At 35.7% G+C, this 26963-nt stretch overlaps 1 protein-coding gene across 1 annotated transcript in view; it reads right to left on the bottom strand.

Annotated features, from left to right (window-relative positions):
• Nucleotides 1–26963, bottom strand: part of SREK1IP1 (SREK1 interacting protein 1) — a 42662-nt gene that overhangs the window by 11182 nt on the left and 4517 nt on the right. Inside the window, 2 exon segments of the mRNA XM_040452153.1 lie at nt 9632–9775; nt 19877–19924. Coding sequence (XP_040308087.1) covers nt 9632–9775; nt 19877–19924 — 192 coding nt within the window.

Below are 26963 nucleotides of genomic sequence, written 5' to 3'. Positions count from 1 at the left end.
CCGGACGTGATCTCCAGCTCAAGAACCCTGAGATCATGACCTGAGCCGAAATCTAGGTTGGATGCTTAACTGACTGAGTCACCCAGGTGCCCCTATCAGAATGCTTAAAAAAAAGAAAAAAAAAAAAAAGACAATATCAAATTCTGGTGAGGCTGCAGAGAAACTGGGTCATTCATACATTTTTGGTAGGGAAGTAAAATAGTATAGCCACTCTGAAAAACAGTCTGGCAATTTATTAAGAAACTAAAGATACAAATACCATAAAACCCAACAATTGTACTTCTGGGTATTCATTTCATAGAAATGAAGATTTCTGTTCACCCAAATCCTGTTAATAGCAGCTTTATTTGTAATAGCCCCTAATGGTACACAAGTCAGATATCTTTCAGTGGGTGAAGAGTTAAACAAACTATGGGATATCTATGTGATAAAACACTACTCGATAATTAAAAGAAACTATTGAAATATGCAGCAACCTCAGTGAATCTCTAGAGAATTACAGCTAGCTGAAAAAAATCTAAAAAGATTATATACTATATGAATCCATTCATAAAACATTTTTGAAATTACAATATTACAGAAATGGCAAATTTTTGGTTCCCAGAAATTAAGAAGGTAGTAAGGACAAGAGAGAAGTGGGTGTGGCTTTTAAAAAGGCAATATGAAAAAATAAATAAAAAATAAAGATTAAAAAGGCGATATGAGTGATGCAAATATTCTGTATCTTGACTCTACCAATGTCAGAATCCTGGTTGTGATACTATACTACAATTCTGGAAGATATTATCATTGGCTTGTAAAATTATAAAATTGTCTAAAACAGCCTGCTAGAATTTTGATTGTGTTTAGTTTGAATCTATAAATCAAGGGGGGAGAAATGACATCTTAAAAATATTTAATCTTCTATTCCATGAATATGGTATATCTTCTGATTCATTCATTAATTTCCCTCAGCAATGTTTTATATGCTTCAGTCTTGTGCATCTTTTAGTCAGTTTATCCCTAAATATTTCATATTTTTAATGCTATTATAAAAGGTATTTTTAACATTTCAGTTTCTGATTGTTTATTGTTACAATACAGAAAGACAATTGATTTTTTGCCCATTGATTGATCGTATATTCTACAACTTTGCTAAACTTCATTCTTAGGTTATTAGGTTCCAGAAGTTTTCTTTGGTAGATTTCACAGGATTTCTACCTAGACAACTATGTCATCTGCAAATAGTTTTCACTCTTTGTTTTCCAATCTGGATACCTTTGATTTCTTTTTCTTGGCTTAATCTTCACCACAAAGTTGAGTAGTGGCTAGAATCTTCACCACAAAGTGGTGAAGTTGAGTAGAAGTGGGAAGAGAAGACATCTTTGCTTTGTTCCTTGTGTTATGGAAACATTCAGTCTTTTACCATTAGGTATTAGGTAATCTTCCAGTTTTGTTTTGTTTTGTTTTGTTTTTGATGTCCTTTATGAAGTTGATAAAGTTCCCTTCTTTTCCTAGTTTACTATCAAACTATCAGAAATACAGTGGACTTCTTTGAATTATTTAAAATACTGTAATTATCATCTACGTGTTCTTTTGTAAAGAGCTGTTAAAAATGATGAATTACATTGTCTTGTTTTTGAACGTGAAACAAATCTTATACTATTGGGATAAACTTCACTTGGTTATATTATCATTTTCACATATTGTTGGATTTGATTTGCTAAAGTTCTTTTAATTGCCTAAAATTGCTTAAAATTCTGTTTGTGCCTGTGTTTATAGGAATCTCTACTTTTCTTGTAGTTTCTCAGAGGAATGCTGGTCTTAAAAATTGAGTTGGAAAGTTCTCCATCATATTCAATTTTTAAGATCTTATGTAGAAATGGCATTATTTCTCCTTCAACATCTGGAAGAATTAGGAGAGAAGTCATTCAGCTATGGAGTTTGCTTTGTTGAAAGTTTTTAAGCTAACCATTTAACTTCTTTAATAGATGCAGGCTATTCAGTTCATTTTTTGAGAGAGTTTTTATAGTTTGTATGTTTCAACTAATTGTCTATTTTATCTAAGTTGTTCAACTTATTGGCACAAGGTTTTCCACAATATTCCCTTATTTTACTATCTGTATAATCTGTAGTATTATCACTTATTTCATTTCTGGTATTGTTTCTTTGTTTTGTTTTTGTTTCTTTTCTTTTGTTTGTTTTTGTTTTGATTTTTTTTTTTGTTTTGATTTTTACCTGATCAGTTTGGATAGCAATTTTTCAATTTTATAGATCTCAAAGAACCAGCTTTTGGTTTTACTAATTTTCTCTATTGTTTTCCTATTTTCCATTTCAGTGATTTCATCTCCAATCTTTTTTTATTATCTTTCTTCTGCTTACTTTGGGTTTCATTCACTTTTCTTTTTCTAGTGTGTTAAAGCAGAGGTGAAGTCATAAATTTGAGATATTTCTTCCTTCTAATACAGGAAGTTAGTGTTATAATTTCCTTTAGGTACTGTTTTATGAGCATCCCATAAATATTGTGTTTTTATTCATTCAGTTCAAAATACTTCGTAATTTCCTTTTGCATTTTTTCTTTGACCCAGTGGGTTATTTAGAAGTGTTAGGTTACATATATTGAGTGAATTTTCCAGGAAGCTGTCACTATATTTCTAATTTAATTTCCTTGTGGCTAGAGAATATATTTTGCATAATGTGAACCCTTTAAAATCTATCAAGGCTTGTTTTGTAACACAGAATAAGGTCTATCTAGCTAGACATTCTGTGTGAACCTGAAAAAAATGTGTACTCTGCAGTTGTTGGGTAAGGTGTTCTATAAATATTAAAAAGGTCAGGTTGGCTGACAGTGTTATTCAAGTCTTATATGCTTTCTGATTTACTGTCTACCTGTTCCATCAATTATTGAGAGAGGCATACTGACTGACATCTACAACTATAATTGTGAATTTGTTTATCCACAAGGATTTTCCGTGGTAGTTCTATCAGGGTTTGTCTCATATAGTTTAAATTTGTTATTAGGTGCATAACCACTTAGTATTCATAAACACTTAGTATTCATATGTCCTCTTCATTAACACTTTTATCATTTTAAAGCAACCCTCTTTATCTCTAGAAACATTCTTTGTTTTGAAATTGACTTGATCTGATATTAGTCACTTTAGCTTTAGCTCGAGATTTTTTTTTTTTTTTTTTTGTAGCTATAATAAGCTCAGAATGACTACTGTAAACATGCCCCTTCCCAAAGTTATAAGAAACAAAGCAAATACGTAGCTATGGGAAAAATAACCTCTTCCATTTAGGAATGATGGATAAGGAGTCCACTGACTAGATTATATAGAGAAATTACTTCTAATAAAAACAAAACAATCCCAGAATTTAAGACATCTTTTTTCCTGGCTACTACCCTTAGGAACTAGCAGTGCTTACGATAATAGTGTATGAGAATTCAAGCACTGAAGATGAAAGTTTGATTTAGACAGTTCAGTGTTTCTGTACTACCATTCTTAAAACTATTCCACCTCTATTTATTGAAGGTCTTTCTGAGACAGGATATTGAAATGTACACAGGCATAGGGAAAAGAATTTGAGTTTCTGCAAAACAGGAATTTCTTGGTAAAAGATACAAACACTAGAGTAAAAAATTGAAGGCAAAAGCCTCCTTAGCACTTAAATTTTTTAACGATCATCAAGAGTGGCAGTCTCTTGTGTGACATACAGAAGTCGGAGGATATGATCCTGTGTTTAAAGACAACTCTGTAATAATAAGAAAAAACCGTCCAGGAGTACCTGCAGGGTCAGATACCAGATTTTTGTCTGCATATGTCACCAGGTTTGTAGCTACTCCAGCTGCTTTTAAATACTTGACTAGATAGTTCCCAACCTAGATCCATTCATCTAAATTTCCCAATCACTGCTGTAACTTCTAATCAACTACTTTGCAAATATCTTTTGTAGTTTTCTTATAAAAAGTACATTTTGAACCAAACAGAGGTTTATTTCAATTACCCCATGGATTCATGTAAGCCCTATCTTTATGAACCCTGAAACCACCAGTGTAAGTCATTTACTTGAATCTGATTCCAGCAGTTACTAAAGGAAATAACAAATACAATTATGGTAATATGCAAATATCTCATTTTGGCATTTTTTCCTGGGCAGTGTTCAGTATCAACCATCTTTAAATGATATCAAGTATGAATTTAACATAAAACTTTTTTCATGTGTATTTATTTTTGAGAGAGAGGGTGTGAGGGTCTGAAGCAGGCTTTGCACTAACAGCAGAGAGCTCAACATGGGGCTTGAACTCAGGAACAGTGACATCATGACCTGAGCCAAAGTTGGATGCTCAACCGACTGAGCCACACCTAGGCACCCATGACATAAAACTTTCATTTATTTATTTATTTATTTATTTATTTATTTATTTATTTATTTTCATAAAACTTTCTTAACCAAACCAAACCATCAAAATAACCCCAAACCTCCAAATTTGTCAAAATACATTTATTTTCTGGACTGAAATAAAAGAATATCATAAAATATTAAGGGATGTATGAGTAGATGAATACCTCCTAATTACAGGTAAATAGCTAATTAACATTAAATAACACTAGGTAAAATAGAATGAGAAAAAAAATCCATACTCTTGAACTTCTTGGGTCCTTTGTAAATAGTAAAAATTTACCTTGACTTTCTGTATATTCTAATATAAACAGGTCTTCAAATATTTGCTACTATCATACACAATTCCAAAGGAAAGTTTCTCAGCAAGTTTAAAACACAGTATAAAACCTTAACAAGTTTCCTAGAGTATTGTAGTGTCACTAGACAGTAAGGATTTTCACACATAAACATACACATACACACACTGTGAGTCAATAAGATTGTATAATCCTCATCAGACACTGATTGTTCAATCTTTCCCTGTTCACAGCACTGGTAACACAATTTTAGAACACTGTACAGGTTCCAGGTTGTTGATTGTAATAAAACTGCAATGATTGTACCCATCCATGTCAAGCCCTGCTCTCACATTTTCTAATTTGTGTCAAAAAATTGATATATTTGTCATTTAGGCTATTTTCTTTGTTTTAAATGAAAGATTGTTTTCTTTTAATTCCCTAAGTATATAAAATGCATTGAAAAATATATAATATAATAGAAATAAATACAAACAGAAGCAAAAAAGAACATAACATACAAAAATAAATTTTGGGTTTTATTTTTTGGTGACATTTATCTCTCCTCCCCTTTATGTCTCTGTTTCATGAAAGCAGAACAACTAATTAATGTAAGCACATTAAAAATTCTTAGCTTTCTCCTGGCTCACTATTTTTATTGTCATTAAAAACAAAAACAAAAAGAAAAAGCACACACACACACACACACACACACACACACACACACACAACTTAGTCAAGATAGTTGGTACAAGAGCTCCCCACCTTGAAGAACCAAGGCAGGATTCAAGGAACCCTCAGGAGTACTAAAGGATATGGCATGAGAACTCACAATCAATAGGTCAGTGTTTTACCCTGACCCCATCAGACATCCTGAGCAGTAACAGAAAGTTATCAATGGAACTAAGAACCACAACCTCTACACTCCCTTCTTCCCTGTATTTAGGAACCAATTTATTGTTTATTTGAGTGGCAGGAGTTGGGGGCAGGGGGGCACTGGGCTTCCACTCGATAACCATGAAATAAATTTGCATCCCCTTAAAAAATGTTTAATGTTTATTTATTTTTGAGAGAGAGAGAGAGAGAGAGAGAGAGAGAGAGAGAGAGACGGAACATGAATGGAGGAAGGTCAGAGGGAGGAAGACACAGAATATGAAGCAGGCTCCAGGCTCTGAGCTGTCAGCACAGAGCCCAATATGGGGCTTGAACTCACGAATGGTGAAATCATGACCTGAGCTGAAGTCGGACTTAACTGACTGAGCCACCTGGATCCCTTTTATAATACTTTATTACTGAAATCTGCATGATATACAGGAATGAGCACTCTCCTGAGTGGGAGTCATGATACTGGGAAACAAGTTCTGAGCCTCTAAGTGACCATAGGCAAGTGTACCTTTTTAAGAAAGAAAATCTACATTGAGTCAGTCATTTTCAGCATGAAAGTAAGGGAAAGCTGATTCGAACAAGGAAGTTTTATCCCTTCCTGGTGATTATGGTATGTTAACTCCTTCCCTTTCCTGCCAGGGTAGATTTGTCCCAGGTGTTCATATTGAAAAATAACCTCTAGAATAAACCTCTATTCACGATGACAGTGTACTTTATCCTTCAAGATTCATATGGTGAAGGAAAAAAAGTGAAGAACCAAAAGACTGGATAATCTCCACGGTAGGAGAGCAGTACGCTACAGTGTAAACAGTATAGGACCAGTAGGCAAGAAACAGAGATCACGGTGCTGGCTTCACTGTGATGTTAGTCACTTGGGAGTCATCTGTCTTCAGTTCCTTTTCTGTAAAACTAGGTTTAAATTATGTGTTTTCTAAGAGGATTACGAATTCTCAAGTTTTTGTTTTTGCTTGGTTTTGGGATTTGGGGGGTGGCGGTTTCTGTTTGTTTTTTGTTCTTAGACACAGCAGTGTAGATGGATGGGGTAGAAACTGTCCTTGTGGAATTGGCAATCTTGGGCTTTCTCTCCTAGAATCTTCAGCTTTGCTCCTTCAGCCTGCTCTCTATGCCTGGTGCCTGTCTTCCTGAGATCTCCTTTACAAGTGACCTAGGGACTCCCTTCCTATCTCCTCTACTTCCTATAAAGTCTTCTTTCTTAGGGTATATTCCCTTACTTTGGTAGAAACCTCTGGAATCAGTGCTCTCAGAAAGGGTATGTGAGAGATAATTTTTTTTTTTTTTTTTCATTTTGAATGTCTGCCAATGCCTTTATTCTATTCCACACTTGGTTGATAATTTGGTTGGGTATATCATTCTAATTTGGATACAACTTTCCTTCAAAAATCTGAAAGCATTATCCACATCTACTAGCTTCCAGTATCACTTTAGAGAAGAACAAAGTTATTCTGACTCCTGATTTTTTACCTATGACTTGTTTTATCCTTGACTCTGGAAATTTCAATTATATTCTCATTTCCTGTGATATGAAATTTTGTAACAGTGTGCCTTTATGTGAGTCTAATTTTAACACTGTGCTTAGTACTGGTTGAACCCTTTCACCTGGAAACTAATGTCCTTCAGTTCCTGGAAATTCCTTCTGTATTCTCTATCTGGGACTCATGTGAATGAAGTATTTCCTAGACTGATTCTTCAATTGTCTTAACTATTTTTTTCCTTCCCTTGTTTTGCTTGTTAGATTTATCTTCCATCTCTGTTAAGTTCTTTATGTCTGCTTCTTTTTTAATTTCCAAAAGTTCTTTTGCTGATTTGTTCTTTTTATAGTATCTTATTCTGTTTCATGGGTGCTATATCTTATCTTTCTATAAAACTGGATATTAATGATTTGTTTTTTTCTCCTTTCACAGCCTCTGTATCCTTCAAGCTGACTTTTTTTGTTCATTGGTTGGTTTTAGTATCTATATTTCACTTGAGAGTCTTTCCTCAGAAATTTAGTGCTTGATGATTGTCTAAAAAGCTGAAGCTTTGAGCAAGCAAAGCATGGAAATCTCAACTTAACATAATGTGACTATGTCATGTCTTTGGTCATTATCTTTATTTCTTTTTTCTTAGACTGGTCAGATCTCTCAGAGATAGATCTTCCGATCTTCTGCCTGGGTGATACATGTCTGGGAACCAAACAGGTGAAGATGGCTGGAAGGTTCTCACCTTTAACTTACTGTTTTCATATGTGTTTGGTATATCTCAGTTTAAAGACCCTTTGTTTTACCTGTCTAGAAAACAGAGCTGCAATAGCATACTGAGGTAATGGAGGGAAGCCATCTGGCTTCACAGAGTAGGGAAAGGTAACTGAAGGGAATTACTTCAGATTTTTAACCAATTCCTCTGTTTTTAGCTTTACTGACATCCTCACAGAGGTACCTAAGGATACTCATTATCAAGTTGTCTGGGAGTTTTAAAATGTGCACTATCAGGTTACTCCTCAGATTTCCTATTATTAAAGGACTGAACTTTCTCAAGTACGCAGTCCGTTGTCACTAAACCCAACTGCTTTTCATAACTGTGTTACTATTGCTTCCTACCTCATTTTGTCTTTGTGCATTTATGTTTTTTTTAAATTCTTCCATTATCATTTCAGTGGTGTTTCAGTAGGGAATAAAATCAAGTATATATACTCAAGCAGCTACTTTTACTTGAAGCTGTATATACTCAGCCTTAGTGATCCTCTTTGAGACTCTCTCCCTCTTCTGCCTTCTCAGCTTGTCCTAGTACCCTGGCATTTGACTTTTCATTTACCTTCACTAGATATAATATGGAAAGCTTAAGAAGTTTCAAGGTGTTTTTTGTTTATTGTTCTCTGATAATCTAAAGTAAGATTTTAACTTTTTGTATCTCTCATTCTATGCCTAAAGCCATATTCAAACAAGCTGCATTTTGATTGTGTGACATCTACCATATATCATTTTGAAGTCCACGGTGTATTTCCACATACAGCATTACACCGTATCCCTAAAAGCCCCACTTCAAGGAGAGGCCATTTTATATACAAGATGGGAAAGAAATGATTAAACAGCAGGTATACAATCTACTCCTTCTGTGAGGAGAGAGGAGCATGCCCCCAACAAAAAAAGAAGGTAACTTGGTCAAATCTCTTTGTAAACATGCTAATGACAGACCTCCTGGAAACAAATTAATGGTGTTTGCTAGCTAGAGAATACCTTTGGGGGTGGAAGGTGGAGGGTTGTGCTTTTTCTCACAGTTCTAAAAGCTAGAAGTCCACAATCAAGTTGTTGGCAAGAGAATCCTTATTTATAGACTACTTATAGCATGATGTACTGGATCTAAGATAGTTTATGATATATAATCCTGGAATCTATGGATTTATGCGGCATGGCTCACTGGAAAATGTAACTATATGGACATAACATTGACATGTTTCATGATTAAATGACTTTCTTTTGTGTAATGAAGAAACCTCATGTTAATCTTGGCCAGAATGGGTTGTGAAGGAGAAAGAAAGAAAATACCCAGGGAGCTGTGCTGGTGGCCCTAGAATTTCTGCAGTTCTCCCTACGCTTCATGATCATTTATGTACTTGAAATTCTTAGTAAAGCTTGGTACTGGCTAATATCTCTGATTTGAATTAGTGTGATTTGACAAACTGATCTTTTGTGTTATCCTACAAGGAAATTAAGGTTCACAGGGGTTAAACAACTTGTTGAAAGTCACTTGCTAAAAAATGGCCAAATGGGTCTAGAAACCAAGTCTTAAATCAGATTCTTTATACCATGTGACACATCTTAGTGTGATGGAAAAACAACAATAACAAAACCTGCTTTGTGGAATGAGAAATTGATGTGCCTCCTGGTTCTAACACTGATCTGCTGTTTGATTTGGGGCAAAGTACTTACAACATCCAAAGCCTATCCTTACCTATGCAGTGCCTCTTACATATATACACAAGGTATCTTAATGATAAGTATAACAGAACAGTAAATAAATGTTACATAATAAAGCAGAACATTTAGGAACATTTTTAAAGGATGTAGGGAAAGAAAAGTATTACTTACTTTTTTCTTGTAATGCCTGCAATTTATTCAGTTCTTCATTCTCTTCATCACTCTCTTCACTACTTGTGCTGCTCACATCCAAAACTATGTCCCTTTTGGGGTCTACTCGGAGAAAATTGCGGCATTCAAATGTCAGATGACCAGCTAAGTAAAACAAACAAAAATGTAAATGACAAAATAAAAGATACCTAAAGATACTCATTATATTTTTATTATATGTTTTTATTTTGTTGCCTCAGGGTTAAACAAATTACAATTTTAATAGTATAATGTTTAGTTTCAACTTTTATTCAGTGAGTAGTAGTTTGCTTTTTCTGAATACACCACTCAGAGAAATTTTTCCTGTTTTCCCTATGTACTTAATTGCATAGCAACTACATAGCTTTCATCTAATTAAAGGTGTCATGACAATATAATTGACTGTGTTTTTCTAAAGAACACTTAAAAATTTAATTTTGAAAAACAATTTTCATTCTGACATCATTCACCTCCTAAAGCTGATCCCTACAAGAAAACTACAACAGTTACATATTTATGACATGATACAACTTAAAAAAAAAAAAAAACAAACAGTACAAATACCAGAAAAGTACAGGAAATTATATAACCAATATCCAAGTGCCTATCCACTCACATGTTAACATTTTGTTATTCAATTAGAGTGTTTTTTTTCTTAATAGCAAGTGTTTGCACACGTGTGCGTGCACACACACAAAATTGGGGGCCTTGCACCATTCCTTAGAACCCTGTCCTAATCCCATTCTATTCTTTCTTCAGAATTGGCATACTGAAGTTGTATTTATTATTCCAAAACAGCATATCTGATTATTTATTTCACATAAACTCAATTATACTTACCTACCAATCTGCAACTAGTGTTTGCCACTCATTATTATATTTTGTGATTTACCTATATTAACATAAGTATATGTAACTATCTCATTTTATCTGATGAATAATGTTCCAATATATGAGAATACGATTTATTTATCTTCTCTACTACTGCTAGAATCTTAGTTTGCTTTCAGTACTTTGCTATTATAAATAATGCTGAAATGAGTAGCTGTACATGTATTTTCTGCACACGACATTGTTTCTCTAAGGCAGCCACTTTCCTTTTTTTTTTTTTTTTTACTATGATTCACTGATGGTAAAAAATAACAGTAAAACTAAGTGTATTGATATATACACCCAAATACAAATACACACTAATACACAAATATGAAACAAAAAGTGACCTGAGTACTACATGTGATATCCCAAAACAAACAGCAAACAAAAATAAAAACAACAAAAAAGTGCTAACAGTAACCATGCAATTGATTCCACAACACACTAATGATTCACCATAACTCTGTGCTAGAGTTTATTTCTAGTTCTCTCTTGGAAGTTCTAGATTTATTCAAAAACATCTCGTATTAGAGTCCCAATCTTAGGACCCTGGGCCTTGCTTTTATCCCCTGCACTCTGCAAACCCAAGTTCAAGAACACTGGGCTCAGGAAATACTCTCAAGTCTTACCTCTTAGAGTTTCTGCTTTCCTTTGATTATTGTCCTCTGAGCATTCTCTAATTATTTTCTTCCTAGAACACTGTTGTATCTAAAATATGTACTGCACATTTTATACAAGTTTCTTAACTGCTTGCAAGAGGATCCTGTCTGCCATACTGCTGGAAATAAGTTTCCTTCATTATGATTTCCTTTCAAATGAATCATTCGTAAGTATTCTTTTCAGTTTCCAAACATATGGAGTTTTCAAATTAAGTTTTTGTTGATTTATAAAGATATTACACTGTTATCAGAAAGTAGGGTCTGTATGATATCAGTTATTTGGTATTTGCTGAGATTACTTTTGTGGACTATCATGCAGTAAATTCATGAAATGATTTGGTATGCATTTTAAAAGAATATATATCACTCTGTTGAATAGAGTACTATGTCTATTCTGTTGCTCAAATCTTCTCCATCTTATTTTTTTTTTTTTTTGCCTAATAACTTCTGAGGGTATAATTTTTTTTTTAATTTATTTTTTCAACGTTTATTTATTTTTGGGACAGAGAGAGACAGAGCATGAACGGGGGAGGGTCAGAGAGAGAGGGAGACAGAGAATCGGAAACAGGCTCCAGGGTCTGAGCCATCAGCCCAGAGCCTGACGCGGGGCTCGAACTCACGGACCGCAAGATCGTGACCTGGCTGAAGTCGGACGCTTAACCGACTGCGCCACCCAGGCGCCCCTCTGAAGGTATAATTTTTAAGTACCTCTATGATTATAGAGAACATAAAGGTTGTATCATAAACTTCTCAATTATTAAACATAACTAATTCCACTAAGCTTCATATCCCTATCATTATGATACCCAAAAATGAAGGCTTCTGAATCTATTTATCTTCCTTGAAGCCTTACCCTCATATTGCTGTTACTGCTCCCCTGACCTACAATCATCACCCCCTTCTCCCCCTATCTTTTTTATTTTATTTTATTTTTTTATGTTTATTCATCTTTGAAAGACAGAGAGAGACAGAGCACAAGCGGGGGTGGGGCAGCGAGAGAGGGAGGGGGACAGAGAATCTGAAGCAGGCTCCAGGCTCTGAGCTGTCAGCACAGAGCCCGACGCGGGGCTCAAACTCACCAGGAGATCATGACCTGAGGCGAAGTCGGATGCCCAACTGACTGAGCCACCCAGGTGCCCCTCCCCCAATCCTTTTATGACAGCTTCTGAAACATGCAATCTTTAGTGGACAAATTGTGTCACCTCTTCACAATTTGTTCCCTCTCCCACTTGTTTTAAAGGACATTTGGCTCTTCCCTGAGAACACTTTTCCACAGCTTATCTCGGTATTATTAGTATCCTCCAGGCTCCTTAATACTGTTTCTCAATATAGCAGTCCTCTAATCTCCCATGCAGCTCTCTGTTGCTGTTTAATAGCCCATCTACTGAAGTCTTTGGAATCTGGCTCAGACTTGGGTTCTTCACCCTAGGCCCTCCCACAAACCTACGCGAACAGGCTAGAGTGGTGCATGGCCTCATAGTTCCTTGCCATTTTAGATGCCAAGGCCACACTACGCTCCTTGTCATCACCTGAAGTGTTCCATCTCGTAAGTTTTCAACTCCACTATTATACTGACTATAAGCTTTTATCCTTCTAGCTTTCTTATTCCCTTACACCCATGCATAGATGTGTTTAGAATTTTTTTTTTCTGTCAACACTTTATTCCATCTACTTTTTATTTATGTCACTCTTACTACATTTACTTCTCAAAGGAAAAAAACAAACAAACCTATTTGCTGTCACCTTCTTTTAGGTAATTGTTGACATGAAAGCTGTCAATTCCAAAGAGAGTTAGAGCTTAGCATTTCCAAGAGTAGAGAATCAACTAGGTAGAGCACAAGAATTTTTTAACTATTACATTTATCACATATATATCTATGTGCAAAGTTATAATGTGCATAAATACACATTTTTACAAACTTCTATAAAAAACCACATTTCTGACCTGCCATTTGCCCCTTACCAAACAAAATCACTTTCTCCTCTTCTAGTTAACTTTTTTTTAATTTAACTATTCTATTTCCCTAAATAACACATTTCTCTTAATAACTGCTGCCTCTTGATTTTTCAGCTCAGGCATAATTAATTGACTTCCTACTGTGGAAAATGAGCATTTAATATCCTCCCCTTTTCTCAGTGTTCTTGTATCTTTTTAAATTTTTACTTATTTTTAATTTTTATTTTCTTATTCTCAAGTAAGTTAGCATACAGTGTGGTCTCGGCTTCAGGAGTAGAACCCCATGATTGATCTCTTACATATGATACTCAGTGCTCATCCCAAAAAGTGCCTTTCTTAATGCCCATTTAACCCACCTTTTAACCTACTCCCCCAACCCCCATCAACCCTCAGTTTGTTCTCTGTATTTAAGAGTCTCTTATGGTTTGCCTCCCTCTCTGTTTTTATCTTATTTTTCCTTCCTTTCCCCTATGTTATTCTGTCAACTTTCTCAATTTCCACATATGAGTGAAATCATATATCTGTTTTAGAAAGTTAAGACCTTAACTCACTCAGTCCCTTCATTTTCTTCTAATCTGTCAAACTTCTCATTCCTGACTTTCCAAACACCATTACATGTTTTTTCTTTCACTCATTCATGTTCTTCTTCTGCCATACCTCACTGTAAGACAAATACTCTGGCTCAAAGCTAACCTTTCTTGAGGTTGTGCCTGTCCCTGAGCAGTCAAGCAATGCTTAAGTACAATCACACATACATGGACATTAGCAAAACACAAAGCATTTCATTTTTGTGTTTGTCCCTGGTCAAGTTCCTCTCTTATTCCCCTCAGTGACTTTTCTAAACTTATGCCTGACTTAAATCATTGTTCAACCACTTTCCTGTCTCACTCAATGCCCCTTCCCAAACAGACAACTGCACCTCCTAACTTACCAAGAAAACTGAGATTACCAAAGTCTCCTTTTACTTTCTGTTTCCATACCTGAAAATATCCATACTTATTCTCACCTAGTTTCCTTCAAACTTATGAGTTATCCTTGATGGGGCGCCTGGGTGGCTCAGTTGGTTAAGCGTCCGACTTTGGCTCAAGTCATGATCTCGCGGTTCGGGAGTTTGAGCCCCAGCATTGGGCTCTGTGCTGACAGCTGAGAGCCTGGAACCTGCTTCCGACTCTGTGTCTCCCTCCCTCTCTCCCTTTCCCTGCTCACATTCTGTCTCTCTCTCTCAAAAATAAATAAAGCACTAAAAAAAAAAAGTTATCCTTATTTTAACTCTTAGAGGAAATTGCTCCATCTTCTCCTGTCTCCAATATCTGCAACATCTCCTATAATATCCCTTTAGTCTCTATACACATCTTTTATCTTAAATATAAAACCCTCCATTTATCCCAAATTCCCTTCTAGGAATTACAGTTGACCCTGGAATGCTGATCCCCAGGCAGCTAAAAATCCGCATATAACTTATGGTTCCCCCCCAAACTGAACTACTGGATTTTATGTGATTGAAAAGTAAGAAAGTCGCCAAATGGAGAAAAACAAAATGAAGATGGAGGAAATTTGTAGGAAAAGGTGGAACAGCAGGGCTCTTGTCTGCTCTTGGCATTCTCCATCCTACTACCTGTGGGGAGCTCAGTTGACTGAGGTCTTGAATGGAGAGGTGAAAGAAACAGGCTCTGGGGAGGGATTTTCACTTAAGTAACCAAAAACCACATAATAACCCACCCAATACCTCACCTCCCACCAAGGGGTGTGGGAGAACACCAGGGAGGGCCCCAGGGAGGGGACAGTATCAGACAGAGAAGCCTGGGTCTCAGTGGGGTGGGGGCACTGTCCAGGGTGCTGAACGTTTTCTGAGGAGGGGATCTAATATTGCTGGGGAACTGGCAGCTCACCCCTTCACAGCCATTTTCCACAAGCAGAAACTGCACTATAATCACATGTAGAGGACTGGGTGACTCACTAGAGGACTCACTAGAGAGAAGGGTACTGGTGTTTTGCCTTCCCTAGTTCTCTACCTTCCTGTGTGGAAGGAGGTGGTGTGGAACACCTTGCTTCCTAGGTAGACAAGCAAGAAATGAGTATCATTCTATGATCTAGATTGGCTAAGTGCAGGTGGGGAGAAGGAGACATGTGGTGGTTCATGTTCTACTACTGTATTCTATCTAAAACAGCAACAACAACAAACCTATATAAAACTACACCTGTGCAGTTCAAACCCATGATGTTCAAGGGTCAACTGTATTCAATATGTTCCTGTTATGACCTGAATGTTTGTATCCCCTCAAAATTCATATGTTGAAATCTAACTCCCAAAGGGGATGGTATTAGTTGATGGGACCTTTGGGAGGTGATTAGGTTTCTGAGAGTGGTACTCTCATGAATGGGATTAGTGCCTTATAAAAGATCTCCAAGGAACTCTCTAGTCCTTTCCACTGTGCAAGTAAAAAATGAAAAGTCTATGACCTGGAAAACTTGCTGGCACCCTGAACTTTGACTTACAGCCTCCTATGAGCAATATATTTCTGTTTATAAGCTACTGGGCCTGTGGTATTTTGTTATAGTAGCTCATGAAGACTGAGAAAGCTCCTTACTTTACTTATGCAAATTTCCTGAAACAGGAGACTATACATACAAGCTCTCCATTTTTTTATCCATCGCAATTCAGGCCTGAATCTACATAGTTTGCTTCATGACCTACCACTCTACTTAAACTGATCTTCCCACAGTCAAAGAAGCATTCTACCTGGTAAATTCAATGAACAATTTTCAAACAAATTCTTACAAATCCTAATGGTTACATCTGACAATTTTCCCTCAACTTTGAAAATCTTTACTCTTTTGGTGTATCTGTTGCTGCCCATTCCCTCTTCTAGTATTGTACCTTCTTGGTCACTTTTTCCTTAGCTCATGCCTAGATATTTTACTTTACCTGTTGATATTTTATTCCACTAAGAGTTTGTTATTGTTCCAAAGTTTGCTTATATAAAATCATGTAAGTGAAAAATACAAATGTGGAGCAAAAAAGAGAGGTTGTTTCCATAAAACAAAGTTGTACTTTTGGAAACACTTGATTTAAATGGATTAATTTTAAAGAGTAGTTTGAGTAGTTTTCAAATTAGGTACTGGCATCAAGACTGTACAAGATTGAGAAAGAATCTAAAACAATGAGAAAAGGTACCTGCTTCTCAAAGGGGGTGCTATGGCCATTTTGAGCCAGACAATTCTTCACTGTCCAGGACTACCTTACACATCCCAGGATGTTTATAAACCATAAATCATACATACTAAAGATCATACTGTTGGGGTACCTGGGTGGCGCAGTCGGTTAAGCGTCCGACTTCAGCCAGGTCACGATCTCGCGGTCTGTGAGTTCGAGCCCCGCGTCAGGCTCTGGGCTGATAGCTCAGAGCCTGGAGCCTGTTTCCAATTCTGTGTCTCCCTCTCTCTCTGCCCCTCCCCCATTCATGCTCTGTTTCTCTCTGTCCCAAAAATAAAAAAACGTTGGAAAAAAAAAAAAAAGATCATACTGTTACCCAACCACAAGCACATAGGAGCAAATTAAAAAAAAAAAAAAAAAAAAAAAAAAGGCCACAGATTTCCAGGAGGGCAGTATTAACCCTAGTTGAGAACTAATGATAAAGTGATTCTGGACTCAAATTTCTTTCTCATTATTGCTGCTTGCTTATCTTGGAAGAAACAAACTATACAAGTAGGAAATGCATTTCAGATAATAATTTGCACTTAAAAGACTATGTGAAACAATAATTAGCAGACTCATAGGCAAAGACAAGGTCATGAATGTATATCAATAGATTAGCATTTTAGGTTAAATAAACATTAAAGGTATTTAGGTGTGTTTTTATTTCTTGCTACTATGAGCAAATGCTCAATTACTGAAGTATCCTATCCTGAACTTTTTAAAGGTGTATTTTCTGAGAACTATCATAATTGAGACATTTATTCCATGACAAAAGCTTAGTGTTCTGGTAGCTTTTAAGTATTTAGAAGTTGCCAACTTCAAAAGTATTCATATAAAAACTCATCATAGAAATAAACAATTCTTCTAATTTTGTTGAGGAAACTTTGCCATGAAAAACCAACATCCATGTTATTTAGTAACAGATTCATCCTTAACTTGAAACTTTTTAAAACTATATAGCCATTACTGAAACATACGGACACAATAAAATCTTCTTCAGTCGAGTGTTAAATTGTTTTGTACATCCTGGGCACCTTGGTGGCTCAGTTGGTTAAGCGTCCAGCTCTTGGTTTCAGTTCAAGTCATGATCTCATGGTTTTGTGAGTTAGAGCCCCATGTTGGGCTTTGCGCTGGCAGCATGGAGCCTGCTTGGGATTCTCTCCCCAATCCCCATCTCTCTGCCCTTCCCCCCACTCACGCTTTTTCTGTCTCAAAATAAATAAAATTTAAAAACTGTACAACCTAAACCATTAGTCTCACAACAATAGAGAGACAATACTCCTTTGTAACTAAATGATGAATATGCATATTTTAAGGTATTAAAAACATTTCAGAGTTCTGTGGACTGTTCTCTTACATCTACAATCAATACAAAGATTCTGGCCTACAAATAACAGATAATTTTTAAAATGTAATTTCTATCAGAAAGGCATGCAAATTGAGAAGACCTTCATCTTTAACAGGTATAAGATGTAAATTTAACACAGAAGGGAAGGATTACTAAAGTTTTGCAAAAGAGATAAATGAAAAGCTATTTAATAACTTTATCACTAAAATCATAGATCAAAATAGTAACTATAGGAACTAAACTTAGAAAGACTGTCAAAGCTATTTGCTTACTTGGCTTCTCTAAAAAAAATTCTAGTTACTACAGATACTTCCATCACTGTGTAAAATAAAAAAGCAATAAGGAGACTAGATCAATGTTATATTTCCAAAACATTATTTTGATTATTTTCCTGTAAGTCTTAAGCTAAAAGTAGTTCAAGGAGATAAACTGGCATTAGTAGAGAGATTGGGAAATTCATTCTAGATTTTTAAGTACATAATACAGCATATAGGTATATGCTATATACATATACATATATGTATATATGTAGAGAGACAGAGAGAGAGAGAGAGAAAGAGAGGTGGGGGGGAGAGGAGGGGGGAGAGTGAGAGAGAGAGACAGAGAGAGAGAGGAGAGGGAAGGAGAGAGAGAGCATGGATGAGCACATTCCTAAGTCTTGAATCAAGACATAAAATATGGAGGGGGCGCCTGGGTGGCTCAGTTGGTTAAGCGTCTGACTCTTGATTTCGGCTCAGGTGATGATCTTGTGGTCCTGGGACTGAGCCCTGCAATAGGCTCCACTCTGAGTATGGAACCTGCTTGGGATTCTCTCTCTCTCCCTCTGCCCTTCTCTGCCTCATGAGCTTTCTCTATCAAATAAAAACTTTTTTTAATTTAAAAATAAAAATGAAATATAGAAATTAGCAAAGATTTAAAGAAAGGATACAAAGCAGAAATAAATATAAACAAGCCTAAAACACAGAAAAGATTTCACTGCACTTATTTCTTGCATGCAAGTATATTCTTCAGTAGTTTTTATTTATGTCAAGGATATGTGTACTTATGTATCCACATTTGCTAATTGAGCAAGATTCCCTTGAGCCACATCTCAGCCTTCCCTTGGAGGCATGTGACTTGGTTCTCCCAGCATGCTTTCATTATGAGCCCTCTTAATGGAGATTTATGCTGAGGGTTCTTTTATCACATGTTCTTACATGGAAAAATTTTTTAAATCACCTTTATTTATTTTTTTAATAAGACTGTACATCTGAAGCTCATGTAACATTGTGCATCAAATATAACTATACTTCTAAATTAATAAAGAAATAGATGGATACATTTTGTATGGATCATTAACCCTAATCCAGGCTCACTTGCATGGTCTCCAAACAAGTGAGAAAACAGCAAATGCTGGGGTGCCTAGGTGGCTCAGTCGATTGTTAGACTTTGGCTCAGGTCATGATCTCCCTGCTTGTGAGTTCAAGCCCCACATCGGTTTCTGTGCTCACAGCTCGGAGCCTGGAGCCTCCTTCAGATTCTGTGTCTCCCTTTCCCTCTGCCCCTCCCCTGCTCACACTGTGTCTCTCTCAGAAATAAACATTAAAAAAAATTTTTTTTAAAGAAAACAAAAATAGCAAATGCTACTGTTATAGCTGTTATCAAACCTTTAAGAATTGTTACATTTAACTAAAGAAATGGTATTTAAGGTACATAATTATAAATTTAGACTATATAACTGCATGTTAAAGTTTAATTTTCTATCCCATTTCATTAGTCATAATAGACATTTATGATTGTTTAAATCAAGTTTTTGCCAGTGAGCAGAAATTCTGGGACTAATATTATCCTCATAAAGAAAATAATTTTCATTGCTTCCCCTCTTCACCCAGTATCTAGAAGAACAAAGAGTAAAAGAATAAGTATACATGTACTTTCTGGGGGGGAATATACTTTCTGCATGCTCCTAAATCTACTACTCCACTTGTACTTGATATCTTTGCTAGTCAACAGATACATAGCCACCTGTCACTCAGTCTACAGCAGGGAAGAAAGTAACTATTTAGGAGAATTTCTGAATCATCTGCAAATCTGGCCTGAATAACAGGGCTAAAGAACTAAGATGAAATCAGGGCCCTGAAATCAGGATGCCAAATCACATTGCCCAAGGAGGCAATGATTCACTCTTCACAACGTTATTTTTTAATGTACTTACGATAGCCACATTTTTTACAGCCTGCCCGGACACTGTCCTTGTTGCAACCTGAAATATAATTGGATAACATTTTAGCAGACATATAAAAGGTAGAAACATAATAATTCCATTCCATGGAAAAGCTAAGAAACCACTTGTTGTAGAATTTCTTTAAAAAAAAGAAAAAAATATTCTTGACCCAGCTTAGTTAACACTATTCAATTGTCATCATTATTAGGAATCACTGGAAAATCCAATTTACTCAAATTACTTTCTTTGACAGTATTTTATTTTATTTTATTTATTTATTTATTTATTTTTATTTATATATGAAATTTATTGTCAAATTGGTTTCCATACAACACCCAGTGCTCCTCCCAAAAGGTGCCCTCCTCAATACCCATCACCCACCCTCTCCTCCCTCCCACCCCCCATCAACCCTCAGTTTGCTCTCAGTTCTCAACAGTCTCTTATGCTTTGGCTCTCTCCCACTCTAACCTCTTTTTTTTTTTTTTTTCCTTCCCCTCCCCCATGGGTTCCTGTTAAGTTTCTCAGGATCTACATAAGAGTGAAACCATATGGTATCTTCTTTGACAGTATTTTAAAAATAACTCCAGAATATATTTTTCTCTAATTTAACAGAAATACAGCGTTATAGTCAAAAGCTTAAACATTCCAAGAATTCTCTAACACTGAGCAAGAAATTCCTGAGTATTTCAGCCTGTCCCTCAAATGTAAAATAATTAACTACATATGTGTGTACATATACATATTCCCTATATACTATCATATGTGCTAATATTTTTATTATATATACTATTACATATATTAGTTATTATATATAGTATATTTATATACATGTATATACATATATATATTTATACACACACACATACATATATGAATATTTGGGATAAAAAAATGTTTTTCTGCTCTCCCTTAGAAGAAAAACAAACTGGCTTTATTAAAGGAATTGGTAAAAATCCAGAAAAATACTTTAATTGATAGGTATTATAAGAAACATCCAAATGCACCACTCAAATTTTGACAAGAGAAAACTATCAGTCACATATTCAGTCTGATCAGTTTTTAGAAATATTTAGAGTATTTCTGTATAATTAGTGATACACACAAGAAATGTTGCAGATCTAAATAAGAGAGAAGACATAAATTAAAATTGATTTTTTAAAAATAAAATATACATAAAATTTATCACCTTAAACATTTTTGAGTATATAATTCAGTGGCATTAAGTACATTCATAATGCTGTACAACATCCTAAACACTAACTTTTTTCCTCTATAAATTTACCTACTCTAGGAATCTCATGTAAGTGGAATCATACAGTATTTGTCCTTTTGTGTCTGACTTATTTTACTTAGTATAATGTTTTCAAGACCATCCATGTTGTAACACATTATCAGAATGCCATTCCTTTTTATGGGTGAAATATATATATGGAGGGGGGGGGAGAGAGAGAGAGTTGAAACTGCTTTTAATCTCCAATAAGGGCTTCCATCAGCCAGAGGGCAAGGAAAGAATTGCTCTATTATCTTAATGAAAGGCATCTAACTCCTTAATCTTTCATATGGAGATATCCAAATTTACTAAAAAAGTACATAGAATGCAAATATAAAACAGTGCTAATTATAAAAGAAAGATCATTTTTGAACCATTTCTTTACTGTTATGAAGTCAAAACATCAGTCATTTTTTCCTATTCCCAATCGTTAAAATATACATTATCAAGTTATTCTAGTAAAATACACTCAGGTCTGCTACAATGCTTCTTTTAAAAACATAAACTTGTTCCAATGCAAGTGATGTAAGACAGCACAATTTGAGCATAATGTGACTTTTGTCCAAGAAAAACACTATGTGAATGCACAAACTGGTACCCCATTGCTCTGAGACTCATAGTAATATACAAAACACACACAAGGACATAACCCAAACCATTTCTAGTGACCTTAGTACAGTATGGGTGCTGTGAGCAGTGCCCATCCACATCTGGTAAAATAACTTTGATCCAATCATGTCATCCTCTTCCTACCATTCCTTCAGAACAATTTACAAGCCCTGATTCTTATGAACTGCATTTTCACAGCAAACTTCAGGTCTTTTAGAAGGTATAGTACCCTATTAATTGTAGTATTTATGTGCCTTTTAACCAATTAACATGTGCAAAACTGTGCTGTTTTTATTAGGTTTCTATCATTTTTTATGTATCACTGATGAAGTTCTTGAGTGTTGTGCCCCAATCTCATTTTTTCTCATAAACCTTGTGGATTTTACTGCATAGAGTGGGAACACATCTGCTGCACTGCAGCAGAACTGTGGAATAAGACTGGATTAATAATAAAATCTGAGGCTCTTTCATTATGAAATAATTGCCTGTTGGAAAAAAAGCCCAGAGTATCCGGGTCAATGTTAAGTCTGTTTCCATAGAAACCAAAGACGCTGAATAGACAGGACAAAACTGTTCTAAATGCACCATTACCATTCCCACAACAAACTAAAAATGTTGTAATGGACAGATCTGAAATGATCTCATCTCAGTACTTATGAGAGATTAGCTTATTTATGACTAACTCTATCTCATATTTTTAGAATGAACAAAATATGAAACTTTTCAGAGAAGGTCATCTTCTTTAACAAAGTTTTAACTTTTACATGAAAGGAAAATGCCAGAATTCTAAATAAAGTAACTCCGTATCAACTATGTTCTCACCAGTTTTTGGTTAAATGAAAGTTTCAAGCTTTACTTGTCCATAATTTTCATGACTGCTGGGCCAACTGAATGCTTTTACCTAGGACACTGAATCTGATGCCTCTGACAAAGATATCTGGGACAAGTAACACAATGAAGTGGGGACAGTTCATTCATTCTCCTGTCAAGATCCAGTTTCTAGAGGCAGTGATGTCACAGAGAGCAGCAGTCCTAATCAGGTCTGGGACTGTGCAGGATCTTGGCTATGGATGTCCTTGGTCTTGTCTATTTTCCAAGAATTGTTATCTAGCTTTTGCTTAGATTCCGTGAGCTCCCTGGTATCTTTCCTTTCTGCTTCAATTAACTAGTCAGTTTCTACTGTTTGGAACAAGAACTCTGCTGATACAATGGTGCTCCAGATTGGAGTCAAAGTGAATAGGAAAGCCATACTGAAAGGCCCTTATTACTTCAATCAGAAGTTATCCATTTCCCCATCTTAGGTTCTCATGCTGTTTTTTGTTCCATTCCTCTTTAAGGTTTGCTAATGCTATTCAGAGCAATAGAGCCTGGCTCCCTCAAAATGTTCCTATGTAATCATAACCTACAGTTCCAAGACCACCAATAAAGTCTTGTAAAATTGCCCACATTAAAAAAAAAAAATTGGCAAAGACCAACAAAAACAAACTCAAAAGACACATAAAAATAGAGGAAGAAATATCTGCAACTCATAGCACCAAAAAAGGGAAATTATCCTTACCTTATAAAACCCAGAAAATCATTATGAACAAGACCAATAGCCAACAGGAAAAAAACTCAGCCAAGGAACTGAACAGAATGCTCAAAGAAACAGAAACAAGTTGGAAACATGGAGATCCTTAGCCTTATTCATAATTCGTGGAATGTACATTAAAATCTATACTGAGATTCTATTTTCACTTATCAGAATAGCAAAGATTGAAAGGGTTGAAGAGAGTTTGGGGGAGACACACTCTAATACAGTACTGGATAGTAATGTAACTCAATACCACCTCTATGGAAAGCAAGCTGACAAAATCTATCAGAACTATAAATGTACATTTATACATTTATACATACAAAGTGCTACTTTGACCTAGCACTTCCACACTGGGAGATTAATCTTCTCAATTTACTTGCACAAATACATAATAACTTATGCACAAAGCTATTCACCACAGCATCATTTGTAACAGTAAAAGAGTAGAAATAATTTAGACATAAATAAATTATGGTTGGTCTTTACTTAATGATATTTGATGGTCTCTAAAGAAAAAAGCAAGGTACAGAACAGTGCTCATGGTATGTTGTCATTTGAATGAAAGGAGATTAGATAAAATATCAAATTATGTATAGGTTTTATTAACAGATGGATGGAGATATACAAAAAATCTCTCTGTAAGGATATATATTAGGTACCTGAGAAATGGGGAACTGCCTCCAGGGGTAAAAAAAAGGGTGAGAAATATGTCACTATCCACCTTTTGGTACTTTTAAAATCTGAAGCATGTGAGGGTCCCTGGGCGGCTCAGTCAGTTAAGCATCTCACTTCTGCTCAGGTCATGATCTCAAGGTTCATGAGTCTGAGCCCCACATCAGGCTCTGTGCTGACAGCTCAGAGCCTGGAGCCTGCTTCAAATTCTGTGTCTCCCTCTCTGCCCCTCCCCCACTCACATACCATCTCTCTCTGTCTCAAAAATGAATAAATGTTAAAAAATGTCTTTTTTTAAAATTTTTATTTATTTTTTTTATTTAAAAAAAATTTTTTTTCAACGTTTATTTATTTTTGGGACAGAGAGAGACAGAGCATGAACGGGGGAGGGGCAGAGAGAGAGGGAGACACAGAATCTGAAACAGGCTCCAGGCTCTGAGCCATCAGCCCAGAGCCCGACGTGGGGCTCGAACTCACGGAGTGCGAGATTGTGACCTGGCTGAAGTCGGACGCTTAACCGACTGCGCCACCCAGGCGCCCCAAAAATGTTTTTTTTTTAATCTGAAACATGTGGATTGATTACCCTCTCAAAAGCCAAACCAAAAACCTCCCTCAAACAAACCCAACACTAAGAAGACGTGCTGTTGTGCAAGTATTCGTTGACAAAGGTAGACTGTACCTATAAATTCTTCAGGAAAGCTACATTACAGATTTACAAAAAAATTTTATTAACTGATGGTTTTGGGAACAAATTTAAGAGGTATTGATTTCCTTATTTGTTAAATACTAGCAAGGGATTACTATGGATCTAGAAAATTGTCAAACAACTTGAGTGGCAAGGAAGGGCATGGGTAACCAGTTGGCCTTTTACCTCCCAGTAACTTAAAGAGTAGAGAATGCCAATTTCTCTAGATTCCAGAGCATGCCAGACAATTCTATATACAACTCACTGCCAGGCATGGTGCGGATTCCCTAGATGTCCTCAACAAATGCTTGCTGCTTTGAGGTTAGAAACTTAAGAAAATACTTCAGCACTTGGGAATCAGTAACTTCTGTTGCTCCCAGTTGCCATCTACAAAACTAGATAGTGTCTGCAGTGTTACTGGCTCATCTGAGGAATCACAGGCAATGGAAGAACAGGAAGAAAAGTAAGAAGGACAACTGAAATAAAAATAATGATTATTTAGGCAAGGGAAGGGAAAAATGACAGAGGCAGAGGGACCTTTCCAGGGTGATGAAAATATTTAAAATCTTGATATGGATATAAAATTCTTCAAGCTATACATTTGTAATGTGCATTTTATTTTAACATGTAAATTATACCTTAGTAAAGCAGTTAGCATAGAGGGAAAAAAAGAAACAGTCTGTGAAAAGGGAGAGGTTAGAGAAGACTAAAAACCAGGGACAAAGACCAGAGGGAGAAAATAGGAGTATGTAAGCAAAAGGGATGCTTGTGGTAGTGTCCCTAACAGATGCCTCTGGTTATTCAGTGGCCCCCAGAGGTAGGGCAAGACATCATACTGATCTAAATTTTTTTGTTGAAATTTCACATCACCTGTGTTGCTAAGTTAACTTACTCACTGGGAACTTTAACAGTAATGTTTGGAACTTAGTATTATATTTTTCTCTTACTGTGTATTTTAGATTTGGGGAAGCCTGTCAAAGTTTTATTTACATTAAAATGTTTTCTATAATCATTTAAATTTAAAAGTAAATAGCTAAAGGGACTGACTATCCCTTTAAGTGATGCAATTAGCAATTGCAATCACTTCTGTCCATTCCTTTCATTTTTAATTATCTAGATTCAATTAGATTAGATTAGTTCCTTTTAAGCTTTAAGTTTTATATTTGGTTACTCCATTATAGTTCTATCATAATTTGGGAACTCTTAAAGATAACTTCAATTTATTCTGCTTTTAAAATTCAAATTGTAGCTAGGTTGTATATACCACATAGATACAAATACCCATATATGTCTGCTAAAATTGAATGCAAAGTAAAACTCCAAATATTTAAATTTTTTCTGATGCTTTATATTAAGAATTCATAGATATAATCCTTTCTTTGGGATCCTGAAATATTTTATTTTAATTCTCTGTGAATTTAAAAAATGGGTTAAAGGAGATCCTTGATGGATCTCCTAAGCCTTAGTGGCTCAGTGAGTTAAGTGTCTGACCCTTGACTTCAGCTCAAATCATGATTCATGGCTCCCGTTGGGCTCTGCACTAACAACATGAAGCCTGCCTGGGATTCTCTCTCTCTTCTCTCTGACCCACTCGTGTGCACTCTCTCTCTCTCTCAAAATAAATTAATTAAAAAAAAAAAAAAAAGAGGATCCTTGATGTAAACATTTTGAAAGAGCAGATGCCCTCATCTTTAGTTAAAAATGCCTTCAGAATCATTTGATACTCAAAAGGAGAGATGAAAGTAAATCAAATAATTGCTTATTTTAAACTACTGACAGGGGACTGCCTGGTGGTTCAGCTGGTCGAGCCTCTGACTCTCGGTTTCAGCTCAGGTCATGATTCCAGGGTTATGGGATCAAGCCCTGTGTCAGAATCCATGCCCAGCAAGGAGCCTACTTAAGATTCTTTTTCTCTCTCCCTCTGCCAAACTCTCTCTCTCTAAAATAAAAATAAACTACTGACATGAAAGAGCTACCATTTAAGTCAGTGTATAAAATGCTTTCATCCACTTGCCTCAAAATATAAATAACCCATGAAGGAAAAAAAGGTATAGGTATTATCAGTTTAAGAGACATGAACATTTGAATTAACTAATGAAACAGAATCACAATTACTGTTTAGTCTGTTAACTTTAGTAGCAGATTCTGCTCAGCAACAATTCTAGTGAACAACCCTCTAAATTATTATCCAATTATTATTATTTATTATGGGCTTATCTCTGAAACAAATGTTAGAGAAGCCATAAAGATGAATTAAGTCCCTACA

Source organism: Herpailurus yagouaroundi, unplaced genomic scaffold (genome assembly GCF_014898765.1).
Source record: "Herpailurus yagouaroundi ecotype Mexico unplaced genomic scaffold, PumYag 29, whole genome shotgun sequence".
NCBI lineage: Eukaryota > Metazoa > Chordata > Mammalia > Carnivora > Felidae > Herpailurus > Herpailurus yagouaroundi.
This window is presented reverse-complemented; position numbering and strand designations above follow the sequence as displayed.